Raw genomic sequence first — 15,720 nt, 5'->3', positions numbered from 1 at the left:
CCATCATATTTGAGAAATCATGGCAGTCAGGTGAAGTTCCCCATGACTGGAAAAAGGGAAATATAACCCCCATTTTCAAGAAGGGGAAAATGGATGACCCAGGGAATTACAGACCAGTCAGTGTCAGCTCTGTGCCTGGCAAAATCTTGGAGCAGATTCTCCTGGAAGGCATGTTAAGGCACGCTAAGGCACATAAAAATCAAAAGGTGCTTGGTGACAGCCAGCATGGCTTCACTAAGGAGAAATCCTGCCTGACCAATTTGGTGGCCTTCTATGATGGGGCTACAGAACTGATGGACAGGGGTAGAGCAGTTGATGTCATCTACCTGGACTCGTGTAAAGCGTTCGACACTGTCCTACATGACATCCTTGTCTCTAAATTGGGGAGACATCAATTTGATGGATGGACCACTCGGTGGATAAAGAACTGGCTGGATGGCCGCACACAAACAGTTGTGGTTGATGGCTCAATGTCCGGCTGGAGACCAGTAACAAGTGGCGTCCCTCAGGGATCAGTGTTGGGACTGGTCTTGTTTAACATTAACATCTTTGTCGCTGACATGGACAGTGGGATTGAGTGCGCCCTCAGCAAGTTTGCCGATGACACCAAGCTGTGTGGTTCGGCTGATACGCTGGAGGGAAGGAATGCCATCCAGAGGGACCTTGACACGCTTGTGAGGTGGGCTGATGCCAACCTCATGAAGTTTAACCATGCCAAGTGCAAGGTCCTACACCTGGGTCAGAGCAATCCCAGGCACAGCTACAGGTTGGGCAGAGAAGAGATTCAGAGCAGCCCTGCGGAGAAGGACTTGGGGTGCTGGTTGATGAGAAAATGAACATGGGCTGGCCGTGTGCGCTTGCAGCCCAGAAAGCCAACCGTATCCTAGGCTACATCAAAAGGAGTGTGACCAGCAGGTCGAAGGAGGTGATCCTGCCCCTCTACTCTGCTCTCGTGAGACCTCACCTGGAGTATTGTGTGCAGATCTGGTGTCCTCAACATAAAAAGGACATGGAACTGTTGGAACAAGTCCAGAGAAGGGCCACGAGGATGATCAGAGGACTGGAGCACCTCCCGTATGAAGACAGGCTGAGGAAGTTGGGGCTGTTCAGCCTGGAGAAGAGAAGGCTGCGTGGAGACCTCATAGCAGCCTTCCAGTATCTGAAGGGGGCCTATAGGGATGCTGGAGAGGGACTCTTCATTAGAGACTGTAGTGATAGGACAAGGGGTAACAGGTTAAAACTTAAACAGGGGAAGTTTAGGTTGGATATAAGAAGGAAATTCTTTCCTGCTAGGGTGGTGAGGTACTGGAATAGGTTGCCCAGGGAGGCTGTGAATGCTCCATCCCTGGCAGGGTTCAAGACCAGGTTGGACGAGGCCTTGGGTGATATGATTTAGCATAAGGTGTCCCTGGCCATGGCAGGGGGGTTGGAACTAGATGATATTAAGGTCCTTTCCAACCCTAACTATTCTATAATTCTATGTTTCTATCTCTGGTCCAAGCCTAGCTCTAGCAAGTACATTCCTTCGTTACAGCTCTTTCTGTGTTACTGTTCCCTCAACCTCATGTGCAGAAAGAGAAATGCTCCCTGACAGATGTTAAAAGACTAAAAAAGAGATGCATATGCCACAGCAAGAGAGTCTGCCTTGAGGAAAGAGCTCCTCAGGGACAGAACAGTAAGGCAGATGCTGTGGAATGCTCTCACCAGCATCCTGACCCAACTGGCAGATTCACTGTGCAAGGGACAGGCTCAAGTCTGAGCTGAAACACAGATGGGATTTTAACCCAAAAGTCTGACTGTGCAATCAACTTTTAACTTTTAAATGCAAGTATTCTTGTTAGTCCTTCATAAGTTCAGAGAGGCACTGGGCAAAACCACACATAGGAGTATACATTAAGACCACAACACAGACAAACCTGAGTGGTAAAGATGAAACAGAAAGGATTGCCTTCAGATGCATTTTGATTGGTGGTCTGTAACATGTTTTATAGTCAAGAGTACGAAACAGAAGCACAAAGTTCTTGTTTCCTTGCATTTTCCTTAGCAGTACGTAACATGCCACAGCTACTCACACTACATCGATTCCAGTATTTACCCTGAAGTTGCAAAGGTCGTTAAAAACAGGTATTAAAAAGCACAGTGCATACCATTTCTGGATGTCTTTACTCAGGTAGAGTGGTAAATGACTGGTGCTGTTAAACAAACATGCATACCTATATATATAAATGATAAGGTGCTTAAGAAAAAACAGCAAATGCCTTATGATCAAAAAAAAAAAAAAAGAGCTAGTCAAGATGGTAACTGTAGTCAAAGGTTTCTGGAAGTAGATGCTACCTTAGTATTTTATCCATGTCATATTTCACCAAACTTTGCTTAGGCTTTAGAAAGAGCTAAGCCTTACGCAGAAACAACAGTGGTCTTGAAGATGTGATAAGTTCCAGATACCCACATATAGTAAGGGTTTACCTAGCTGGAAATCACTAGGAAAGCAGCTTTACCATATCCCCTTCCCCTCTCTGTTTCACTCATCTCTCAACAAGACATTTCCGGCTATTTGCCCCCTTGCACTCCTTCTCCTGTCAAGCTGTAACATTATTCATCTTCTGCAGAGCCACTTCTCCCTTCACTTAGTTTCTGGCAGCCAGTTTAACTCAGTGTTGTTGCACTGACTTAAGGGGGAGTACAGGATCCTAAGCCAGATATGTATCTTATCCTGCATATAATATTTCAAGTATTGAAAATAAACTGAATCCTTCTATGTGAGATATTCCATTAGGATCAACCCCAGTTTAAATCTTTTTATTGAAGTAGTATTACTACAAATCAAACTCTGCAGCTGTGCCCTAAATTATAGACTTGAAAATGAAATTGATTTCTAATTTGAAATATTCTTCCATTTCTTGGAAGTCCAAAGGAACTTGTATGGAATGGAGCATCACCAGCTTCTCTAGTATCCATTTAGAAGTGAATGTCTACCATTTGTCACCAAATCAAGTTTTTACAGCTTTATTTAGATACACACTCCATATACCAAGACAATGCCATTTTCCTTCAAAATGAGATGCTCTTAAGTCAACTACAGAGAGACAGAACAGGCGAGCAATTCAAGAAGGGCAAGGCAGTGGCATGGAAAAAGTGGCAGGAAAAGACCAAGACTGGATACACAAGGTACGGCACCTAATCCACCTTTAGTAACTGTGACAAATGTCTTTTTTTATCACAGTGCACTCATCTTCAGAAAAGGGCAGTGTCGTCCACAGAGCTGATTTTGACACACAGAAAATGTGCAGAATTATGTCTCCAATCAGCCATACACTTTCCTGTCAATGTAGCCTCAAGTTGTGTTTTAAAAATACAACTGCCCCCCCTTCTGGCCAATAAAGACTTCCAAAAGTGGCTTTGTAAGGTGAATTTCAGGTGAATTTTAAAATGCAGTTTAATTTATACAAGTTAATTAGACTTGCTTTGGGATATAAACTCTCGGTTGAAGCACAGAACTTCCATTAAGTTTCAAATTATTTCTACACTTATTTAGAAAAAGATTTTCCTTTGCTTCTGCAATGCCATATTCTGGGCTAAATATGTTCACCCATCAATTTCTCAAGAAGGGTTGTAACAACTCTAGATATTATTTGGTGTTACAGGACCAGGCTTCTCATAAGCCTCTGGACACACAAGGGCTCGCTTGGTCAGCAGGGGTGCCAGCTCAGGCCACTGAAACTGATACAGTGACACCTGTGATGTGCTCTGCCATTGCAGTGAAACACTGTTAGAGCCAAACCAGGCTGCTTTAGGTGGTCAGTCACCTGGTGGGTCAGTCTTCCATCTAGATAATCAATTCACAGATAACAGTAATGGAAAGACCTCAAGGCCTCAATTTATAGCTTGGAAGCAACATACCCATTTATAGGCCATCTGGGTAACAGCATTCAGTAAGAGGACAAGTAGCCAAGAATGAGAAGCAGCACAAAGCTTCTGTACAAGTCAGATCTTTTCAATCCAGAAAAGCATGTAATTTTAGAAAGCAAACTCTGGGTTTTCTCCTCTCTTTCTGACAGGGAATTTTTATCTTTTTTTTTTTTTTTCAGTACAGTTCCTGTATCCTTTTCCTGATTCTGAAATGTTAAATTGTAATGTAGAAAGGTTTTTTTTCCTAAATAATTACTCCTAACTAGCACAGTAATAAAGACAAGACAGAAAATGCCTGCGTAACCAATGTCACAGTTTAGTGAAGCCTCAGTGAAAATTCATGGCAGAAATTGAAACCGAAGCAAAACTGAAAGACCCCGCTAACATATATTGTGCAAGTATTTTGTAAAAATAGCTTTTTGGTTTTTTAAAAGGACTACTAGCAAACAGGAGAAATAATATTTAAAAAAAAAAGAAAAAACGTAATTGTGTGCTACAAAATTTGATACCAATGAACAAATTACCTCTAGGCTTTGCCCTCACTATCAACACATGGAGAGGTAGATGAACTAAATTGCTTAAATGGCAAATCTGAGGTTTAAATCAAAATGATGGCTGCTTTTATGAATTCAACATATCTGCAGAGCCAAGCATTTGTCTGATACATGGTCATTAGCACACCTACATAATTAATATTATGTCCTGTGAAGTCCTCTAACTGCTACAATTCTTCTGCAAGAAAAGTTAAGCAACAAAAAGCATGAAAGTACCTGATTAATTATCTGTTGTTGCAGTTTTTCTCCAGACTCTGAAAGAAAAAGAAAATAATTACTTTGTACTTATTTTACTGAATATGACTGTGTACATACAGAACAAAAAACAGTGAGTTCAGGAAAAAAATAAAATAAAATCAACCCTTATAATTGAGAAACAGAATTTAACATATACAAATGACTTGAAACTTCAAACTGGAAATCCACATAAACAGAAGACCCTCTTAATCGATATGTGCTAAGAAGAACAATAAGATAGGTAGACAACCTTGCTAACCTGGAGTCTCATATGAAATTACAACATTCAAAATGAAGACAACAGATTTCAAATATGTGCTATGAATTATCTCAGTGTTGTGAGATGTACTGCTGCATGCATATGTGCCTGAGAGACTTAACATCCAGCTCAGGTTTTGACCATTGGAGGAGAAAAGCAGCTTCTGCCATGACCCTAAAATAAAATTACATGCCTATGTCAAGACTGAGGTTAGGCACCAGCTGGCTCAAAGGAGAAATTCTATCCTGATAATATTCACAAAGTGGCAAGCTGAATTATGGTCTTGCTTCCTTATTTTGACTGCCCTTTGAAGTGTCCTTCAGTGTGCTCCTGAAGACATGCTCAAAGCCTGGACAGAACATTGCTTTTCTACAACCATCAGGACCCCAGCAGCAACAACACCTCAAACCTATTCTTTCTTTTTAGATCAAAAGAGATAGTAATTTTGCCTCATTTACTGTTTCCATGCACTAGTAGTCAAAAGGGGCAGCTGATATCAGTTACCCTCCCTTTGCTACTGGAGATCATCCACATGTATTGGGGAAAGTCAGGAATTTCACACTTAACCTATCCAGCTAGGCTACATGTACCCAGAGGGTTTTTTTGAGTAATAATGATAGGACACATTTTACAACCTGTCAGTACCACTATTAACTGTCAGGGGACCCTGCCCAGCATGGGTGGCTGCCACCTCCAGCACTGGAAACGATACTCCATTTCAACAGGATTTTTTCATTCAAATACTTGTGGCACAAGACAGAATTTTTAAAATGAGTTGTAAATATTTTAAGTGTTAAAATATAGTATGAAACCTCTGTTTAAAGTAAAATTATATTCCTTACTTGTCCCAGAGAACACTTCTCCTCTCAATGAAAGCTTTATAAATAATTCAAATAAAAACAATAACATTATAAAATTGTTTCTTGTGATAATTATTTCCTGCTTGTTTGTGTTGTGCTTTTATTTGCTAAATATAGAAAAAAAAAACACAACAAACCCCATGAGTTTTTGGCTAAAAGAAACCCCAAACCCACCAAATTATCATTTAGGGGATACTTGTTAAAATGTATTTCCTTTTTCATTGACTTCATCTTTGGGAGAAATAGAATTGATTCTTTTAACTATTATTTTAACCAGATAAATTGTTGGTAATAGAAGATTAAAGGAATATGTGTTTTTAGCATTGTCTAATGATATACAAGTTAGCAGGAAAGCACAGTGCTTGAAATCTTTGGTTAGATCAACCCTATTTTGCTCAAAGGTTTGTGGACTTTGAATACTGATGCTTTCCTGTTTCCCAGTACATTTGTTTTTAGGCTATTTTGATTCACTTTAAAGGAATTTTAATAACTTTCTGTTGACAGCATGGACAGCTGGTCTTGAGAATTAGTGAAAATTCACTTGCTGACTGAGGAAGGAAGTGACATCAATGAGTTTCTAAAGTCAGCCCTGGGGAAAAAGTGTGCTCCGCCAGAGTAGCCTTTCATGCCATTGTATTTCCAGTGATGCCTTGAGATGCAAATTGCATTATCAATCAAACTTGTGGTTTCTACCTCAGATAAATATAGAAAATGAACAGAAGACTGGGAAAGACCTTTGTGGCCATTCCTGACACTGCTGAGGAAAAGGTGAAGAAGAATTTATGGTAGTTCTTTCCTTGTTCACTCTTAGTTCTTTCTTTTGCTGATTTAAATACTACAGTATTAAGGAAAAGGCAGTTGCAGAAGTGTCTGTATGATATACCAGTAATGATGACATCGGTTAAACAGGACAGAGATTGAATAGGCTGTTAAGGACAGAAGAGAGATCAAATTTAAGGTCACCAGCAAATTGAATACTGTGTTCTCCATTTATCCACTAGATGATCCTTGTCCTCATCACAGAACAACTATGTGAATTTGGCGTAGTCAGCAGCTGTGCTCAGAAGAGACCAAGGTTTGTAATAAAAGAGATGCTGCAAATTAAGGTGGAAATACATTGGCACCATTTTATGGGGAAGCCTGGAAAGTCCTGGTGTGTACTGTACTTTTGTTTTAGGACAAAAGCTACAAAAGCAGTGAAAAGACATGACTACTACCTACAGTGCTGAAAGCAGGTTCAGTTTCCAGCTGATGGCTAACAGTGGGGCAGTAGAAAGTTTTGTCACTGAAAGTAGCCAGAATTTTGTTTGCCCTGTCTTTTTTTTTTAATTCTTATTATTTTATTTCCCAGAATTCTCTTGCAATGATTAGTCACTATTATGTTTTGTTTTTGTTTTTTTTTTTTATGTCACCCTCAGTTTTGAGAAGGACATTTCTCTTTAGGTACCTTGTGCTCGCTTGTGAATCATAGTGAATGCATCAGCATTCACTATGGGGATTCAAGAGAGAGCACTCCAAGTTCAGAAGACATGAGGCAATGGGATGCTGATAAAGCCAGAACTGTCAGAACATGTCTGTCACTCCCACAGACAACACCTGTACTAGTCTCATGAAATGCAGGTAATTCTTGAGACAGAAGTTTCATTACCAGTAGACCTACACATGCTAAATTTAAAATTTACAACCGTTTTTTCCAGAGCCACTGCAATGAGGTAGCAGCTTATGCAAGATGAATGGATGCATGAGCATCAAACTACCTGGGAAATTTACTGCCATCTAGACAGGTATATGGAAGCTGCCCAGCAGGTAGCATAGCCCAAGAGACACATCTTGTGCAACTCAGACCGCATGTGAATGGCTTGCTCTTATCCTGTATTCCTCCAGTAACTTGTTTTTTTTCTGTCATCTGGAAAACTGTTCCTAAATGAGCTCAACAGTGCCATATGATCAGCCTTGAAAGTGCAAGCAAATCAAAAGACCTTAATTATAGACAAGTATACTTTACTGATAATTTGAATCAAAAGATGTATTTACCAGTACAAACTACAATTCTGATTTGCTGAGGCTCTGCTCTCCTTCCACTCTTAACTGAGGCTAAACTGATGCAACTGGATACTGATGATTTTTTTTGCATCAGGACTGGAGAAACAGACCTCTCCCAGTTAAGTTTTAGAGATTTTCTCTTGTCTCTCCAGTTGCAAAAAGTCTAAAGGATGGTTAAGATGGTTGAGATAAATGGCCTTCTTGGGGTGACCTCAAGATATATCACTTTAGAAAGAAAAAACTTACAGCAAATACTCTTTAAAAGATTTCTCTGTACTTCCATACACTAAGCAGTATACTAACTCCTATTTCCAGGGCAAGTTGGGTTTTTTCATTTTTTTTCTTGCTTGTTCTTATTATAAAGAAGATTAAGTTATTGAGAGTCATAATGTATATTTTCTAATGTAACTGACCACTGCAAGACACAAGAGTGTGACATAACCAATGCTGCCATAAGGATCTGCAACACTGACTTCTCAGCCCTATGCACACAACCTACAGGAGAACAACATGTAATTATGCACACTATGCCCTGCTTACCTCCATACAAAGGAATGTGATATTTGTGCAGGTTTACAGATTAATCTGCTGTAATTCCTTTTAATGTTAAACTATTTCCAGCTCAAATATAATTAAGATCACCAGGTACAAAGCATTCAGATTGGAAATACAAGTACACTCCAACAGCAAAAATAACAGCTTGATGCTGTTTCTTATGTTCAAATGGTTGGATACATTAAGGATTTTGACAGCATGTTTGTTCCCTAAGTATGTAGCAGAAGAAAAAAAAAAAAAAAGAGGCTTAATTTCAAAAGGCTGAACACTACTACTGCATTTAATTAGAGTGTAAAATCCCCTAAATACACAGATCTGCCAATTTATGTGACATGACTGCTGTAAGTCCTAGCAACAAAGGATTTCTTTTTCTTCTTTTTTCTCCCTAAAATCAAATCCCAGTTTATACTTTAAGCAACCATAAAACGAAGGCTTTGGAATAAAAGTTTGTTTCCTAAAGTCTTCAGATAGCCCTACTAATATCTGTGCTATGGCAGCAAGGCAGGAGGTGAACGGAAAGAAATTCTGGTTCTGTCTCCTTGTTCCCAAGAGTCTAAGGGTTTTCAAGCAGACAAAAAAATGTGGGGAGAATCCCAGGGGCAAAGGGGACCCTCAGCATTGCTTTGAAACAGCCATATGTATAGTCTGAAGCAGCCATAGGTCACTTAACTGAAAGGGGGAATGGCACTACTAAGAAATCAGTTTTGAAGAGGGAATTCGATACTCTAGTATCAGTTTAATTTTGTTTTCCCAGTTTATGACAGAAACACTAACAGCTCTGGATGTTACTTTCTTTTTACAGACCTAAATAAACACATATGAAGCCTATTTAATTATGATCCACCCCACTTTCATTACTGGTTTCCTAATCTACCAGAGCAGATTCTGAGAGGTGAAAGGAAACCAGAGCACTCATTCATGACAAACTTTTGCAGCAATTTTCCATAGTACCAGAGCCTGAGGAAGAAACACTCAGATTTGCTTTTCAGACTTAAAACAGAGAAGGTGTGACAGTAACAGATTATCTTCCATGAAAGCCTGTAACATGGCACACAAAGATTAAAATATTTAGGCCAAAATCATACATTTCCTATAAATTATCCTCAGAATCTCCAAGATCTGTAAGCAATACAGCTCCTGCAGAAGTGCGTAGCATTTCCTCCTTCTTCTAACAAGGAATTCAGAAAACTGAAATTGCTCATTTATAGCACTGCCTTCAAAATCTAGTTTGGCTTACTTTTGCACCTCTGTGATAATTATGCAACTGAATATGATTACAGTGGCCTAAAATGCATTAATCACATCTTCACGGTATTGCATAATCCTTCTCAGCTGTCACAATGCCAGCTAGTAAGGCACCCTGGCAGTAGGAAACATAAGAAACACAAGTTGATACTGATTGAAGCAAATGAAGGAAAGTTGGCCATCTCAGAACACTGAAACTCTCTCATAGCATTCCAAGGTCTCCTTAGCTAATTTTTTGTTATTACTTCTGATATGAAAACAGACCTTTAATTGTCAGTCTCTAATAAGGATGGAGAACTGTTCCCTGGGCGTTCAAAGGACCCTGGGAAACTAAACATTTATGAAAGCTCAAGTGGCCAAATGTCTTGCGTTGATTAAGACACACCATTCAATTTCCACCTAAAGAACAAGAAGAAATCCCAAAGAAAAAAAAAAAGGACTGACAAAGAAATATTAGTCTTAATAGGACTCATTCATTAATTCTGTTGTGTGTAAAAAGGAGGTGGGGGTGTAACCCAAATCCATTCCTGGACCAAATCCTGCACTGACTAACATTATATAACTAAACTTATGTCAAGGAGATGTTAGAATATAAGTTGCTTAAAAATCTGAAGCTTTACCTCCCCTCTGCCTCATCAGCATTGATATTTTCAAATGAGACAGAACTGCCAGGATTCCATTAACAGAGTTAGTTGGCATGCTTGTTTGCCAGTTTTTTCCTAGAAGGTTGTGCTTTATATATCTGGGGAAAGGGAAAACAAAATTTGACACCTTTTTTCTTTAAGGACAGCAGATTCAAGATAATGGAAACATGTCAGGCAGCGTATTTAACTTTAACATTAACCCAATATTGATACATATCATGGTTTGGATGGTTTCCAGCTGAACATCATGTATATTTTCAATGTCTATTTGGCATTCATCCTGTATCTAACAACAAGAATATTTTGTTTGAATTTTCTTTTACAGCTCACTATTCAATGCTCACTATGCTTGGAAATGCTTTTTCCTTTTATCCAACTAATTTGTGACTTTTTCAAGATTCCTGCTCTCAAGAAATTGAATGGAGGAATCATGGATTTCTACTCATCTGCAATTAGGTAGGTAAAGATCAGTGAATTACGGCTTAGCAGACGCACATCCTCAAACCTTATCACAATGGGATCCACATCCCAAGGTAGAAATTGCCTCAATTCTCACGCTGCAAGGACTATTGCTTTTTTATTTGAAATCACATGGACCACCAGGCTCCATTTTCATGTTACAAGTTATATATGGTGTTTTATGGTGCTTTATATTATAATCATCTAAAGGATAGGTCACATCACCTGTTAAAATGCCTTTTTTGACTATGCTCCAGTATCAAGCTCAATTGCTTATGCAGTTATCTTCCACAAAATAGGTTTCTGGGCTTTGAGACAGAAGAAGCTGTTTCTGCCCGTCAGCGGGTTCATTTTCCTATATCAAGGTTCTTAGTATGCGATAAATGAAGGATGGCTGACCCCAGTTTTTTTCTTCTGAATGAAAACTATCTGGCGCTTACTGTAAGAACAGCATGATAAAAGCTGTCATGATGGAAAAGACCACAGAGAACAACTAGAGCTTCAAACTACACAGACACCATGCAGAAATAAAGCCGTACACATACATCTGTATCTTTAATATATGTTATTATGATCTTAGGCAGCTGAAGATTTATATTGCACTCACAGCAGGGCTGAAACATTGCAGTAGTTTGCCTTTGGTTTTGGTTCTTGCTTGGTTTCTATCCATATTAAGAACATATGGTTACCTCCTATGGTTACCCCCACCCAGATGAGGAATGTGACAGCAGTTGAAATCTGTTAACCATGTTTAACCATGTTAAAGCAAAGTTGCATGGAGTCATGACCATCCAATCTAGTATATTGTAAAGAAGGTCAGCTGTTTTTTTTTCACTTATAGTGAAGATGAGTTGATATCCAGCTCTAAAGCACACAGTCCCCATATAACCTTAATTAGAATACCCTGGAAATAGCATATGAAGATGAAGGCCTCAGTACCAATGGGAAGCACCACACAAGCTCCTACAGTGTTAGACCCACAGAAGCTTATTTTGACTCACCTGCTAGGACAACTGCACCACAAACAGCTGAGCTACAAAGCTTCTCTGGTGTGAATCAGTAGGAGAGGTGTGTGAAAGATGAGAATGCAGCAAGCCCAAACAAGGGTGGAAAAATGCAGCTTCTTGACACTAATTAGAGTCCCACAGCAAAGTCTCCATCAGAAACCTTAGTCTACAGTTTCTGTATTTCAGAAATAAAAAGGAGATGAATTGTCTATACAGCATAAAGCCAGGAAGCGACTAGTGGTGATGAGAGCAAATACTCTTTCAATTTATTACCCATTCTAACTATGCCCACATAAATAAACTGTAACTGTTTGAATCTGCCATATTTCTTTGTTTAAGGTCTAAATGTGCCCCTCTAAGGCATGCATGCTCTTAGCAGACTGGCCTCAAGTAACTTCTCTGAAATTAATCCATTTGGAAGTAAAATACCCCCATTAAGAATGTGACACTTACAGAAAGACACTATCCACACATTAGAAGGAGATTCTGGAATTAATACACCAGTAAAGAACAGAGGGGAAAAGAAAAAATGGAAATAGGCACCCTTTAAAACAGATCCTTAATACCTGGAAAGCTCAAAACCCAGGATAATTTTATGGTGAAAGAAAACTAGAAGAAGAAAGAGAAAGAGAAACAAAGGTAAAATATACCCTTTCCTAATGCATGGCTCTGAATTAAGATTCATCAGATACAAAAAAGAAACCCCAAACCCTACAGCAATCCATTGCTGCAGGGAGTATAAATTTATCTACATTTTGTATAACTGGAGTATGACCTTTTGCGATCAACTCTTGTGCTTGAATTCATCTGTAGCTATTGGAAGTCATTTATAAAAGGTCATCCATGACTGAGAATATAATATGAATTCAAGATGCACAAGGATCAGGTTTGTGCCGCTCAAAAGAAACTGGGGAGAGAGGGAGAGAGATGGGGGGTGGGAAGCTCAACCATTTAATTCTCAAATGGATTTGGATATTGGACAAGAGTATTTAATCTTAGTAATCAATTTCCAATATGTGAATGGGAATTATGAGGGAACACATGGCTTTTACATTTGTCACTGATGACTACATTACTGAAATGTTACTAAAGGAGGTTATTTGACCAAATAAGGCTACTTAGCAATTTGAGTAGATTTTTTATCTCTAGAGCATGGTAAAACCTCTTATTCCTGCTGTTTCTTCTACGAAAATATTAAGGATGCTCAGTTTTTATTGGTATAAAGAAATAACATTCTCAGGTAAAGATAGCTTATAACCCTATTAAATCATAGAATGTCTATACCTGACTTCCTGCATTAACAACATTAGTACTGTTTGTGGGGTTGTGGGGTTTGTTTGTTTTTACTTTTGTTTTCTTTTTCAAAACGGTACTAAATGGGTGATATTTTAAGGCATTCCTTACAAGAAGAGCCTATAAGGATGCACAAGCAATCCTCAACAAGAAAAGTTCAATAGACATATAAGAGCATTTTAGTCATGTTCTCTGAAAGTGTTCTTTGAATATCAGAAAATTCAAACTGTACCCTCCATACTGACAAGGTAGTTGCCTAGGAAAAAAAGAAAATCCATATAGGAGGGATCTGACAGTAGTTATTTAATCAAGATCTTTTGAAAACACTTCCCCAAAGACTTCAAATCAATCCTGAAAGACAATCTGTAAAGGATTCATGACCACTGTACGAGACCATGTTTAAGCTTTTTCAAGAAAAAAACCAACCCCAAACTCTTGTATGCTTAATGTCTTTAAAGCCAAACCTGCAGCTCAATCTGCCCTACCACTAACTTTGGCTAGCTGAGCAGCAACTGAGTATACATGCTGTGGCTAATTGCAAACGCCACCTTTCCTGCAGGTGAAACACCCTGATGCTCCAAGCCTCACAAACAGTACCATACTCTGTTTTGGCAGGAGCATTTTGCTTGCTTTAGAAATGCCCACTGTGCCTCCCTTTGCTTGTCATCTTTGCGATGACAGCTTGGATATTGGCAGTGCTCAAAACTGGAAAGTGGAAGGGGTGATGCAGCAAGTTCAACTGCAGAAATCATTATGAGAATTGAACTCACAAATGTCACTGAAAACATTGTTAAATGTTTCCTTTTAATTAGATTGGATATAAGGAAGAAGTTCTTTACTGTAAGTGTGGTGAGGCACTGAAATGGGTTGCCCAAGGAAGTTGTGAATTCTCCATCTCTGGTGGTGTTCAAGGAAAGGTTGGACAGAGCCTCGGGTGACATGGTTTAGTGTGAGGTGTCCCTGCCCATGGCAGGGGGGTTGGAACTTGATGATCTTAAGGTCCTTTCCAACCATAACTATTCTATGATTCTATAATTAAACAGAGACTGAAAATAATAGAGTAAGGTGTTATCCAGTACACAGAAACTACAAAGTACCCCGACACCAAAAGCGTAAATGATGCACTGCATCAATCCAATCACTAGGGCAGAGGCTATGTAGACATTCTTAGGTAGAGCACACCTTTTCACAGAGGGTAAATTGTCAAATGGGCTTTTAAGCCACACCTGCAGGCTTTGTACACACAAGCATTTTCTGCCCACAACATATACTACTGCTGCTTGCAAAGGACCATATGTACACACCAAAAGCTGGTACCAGGGTACAGTTTGCATCCACAAAATGTGCGGGTGCAGTTTTATGGAGACCTATGAGAAGAACATGACCATACAGCACACAACCACTATTTACATAGCAGCCTTCAGTCAACAAGCTAAGTAATCATCCCACAGAACATGCCATGCCAAGCACAGCAAGGAGAAGTACAATTTACATCTGAAATCAGTCACGTTCATGACTGGCAGACTGATTTAAGAGACAAGTCTTCCCAGTCTCAGTTTGCAAACCATGGGTGTGTACTAATACTGGTAGCGATGGCAACACCCCAAACTGAGGGTAAGTTTAATGCATCTTCTTCAGAGGTGAAAAAAGAATTCTGAGAAAGTCCTTATTAACAAGTAAAAATAATTTCTTGTAACCGAAAAACTCACTTTGTTTCTTCTTCTCCTGTGAATTGTAAATTTTTAGGCATTAAAAAATAATCTTGCATGCCTGACACAAATCAGCATGTGAATTACTAACCAAGTTAACTTCAGCAACTACTAAGTGACATAGTCATAATATGGCACATTTACTCACACGTAAATTACTGATTTCTAATGAATTGAGCACTCAGGGTGGAACTGAACTCTCAGGATGAGACTTTTTCTTCTGACAGGCGAACACAGTCAATGCTGTATCTGCTTGTTAGCAAATCCTGTTATTGGCTTCTTGCTAACTTTAGGAGCAAGGTCTTCAAACATTTCCAGAGATTAAGGGGAAAGGGCAAATGAACACAATTCTTTACATGAAATTTAATTAAATGATGTGAAAAGAAACACAAAGGAAATGTGGAAAAATTCTCTTCAGATTAGAAGGCATTTTGGACTAAAGCCACACCAATTCCTATTAATTAAATAATTAGTGAAGAGTAAAAAAATCCAATTTGACAGAACTGAATTTCCTGTCTTCCAAGGGATCTAAAAAAGAAAATGTGATAATTGAGCATCCACCCCTATGACAACTTTTGGGCATCACTAACATATTGACCTACTGCGGTAATTAAGGCAATTGTGTACATTGAATTGTTTACAATATAAAGTCCAATTATCGCAAGTATATGACAAGCAAACCTTCAGAAAAATGAATTTTACATCTTGATGTTACTGGCAGGGAGTGAAAGGACTGGCCAGCATTTTGAAATGGATGGTTAATTATATGTACAGCCAGAGACTCTGGGACAGCAGAGGTGCAAACAGCTCGGAGTTTCAGATTTCTTCTCTCCATACAAACATATCAGTAACGTCCTTACTTTCAGCAATACTTTTTGTCCCTTGGATTACAGATAACTAGCTCCCACGATCACAGCAAAAAAATTGGAAACATCGCTAATTGCTA

General features: G+C 39.1%; 1 protein-coding gene across 2 annotated transcripts in view; it reads right to left on the bottom strand.

Annotated features, from left to right (window-relative positions):
* CHST9 (carbohydrate sulfotransferase 9) overlaps window positions 1–15,720 on the bottom strand; it is a 92,435-nt gene that overhangs the window by 14,694 nt on the left and 62,021 nt on the right. Inside the window, exon 5 of one of the 2 annotated variants that reach the window (XM_062632790.1) lies at window positions 4,680–4,717. The exons of the other annotated variant lie outside the window; for it this stretch is intronic. Within the exon in view, the coding sequence (XP_062488774.1) occupies window positions 4,680–4,717 (38 nt within the window). The remainder of the gene's footprint in view (window positions 1–4,679; window positions 4,718–15,720) is intronic. 2 annotated transcript variants of the gene reach the window in all.

The sequence above is a fragment of the Pezoporus occidentalis genome, unplaced genomic scaffold (assembly GCF_034315485.1).
Source record: "Pezoporus occidentalis ecotype Australia unplaced genomic scaffold, CSIRO_AGI_Poc_V1 ctg4, whole genome shotgun sequence".
NCBI classification, from domain to species: Eukaryota; Metazoa; Chordata; class Aves; order Psittaciformes; family Psittacidae; genus Pezoporus; species Pezoporus occidentalis.
The sequence above is the reverse complement of the archived record's forward strand: the minus strand, read 5'-3'. Positions and strand labels throughout refer to the sequence as shown.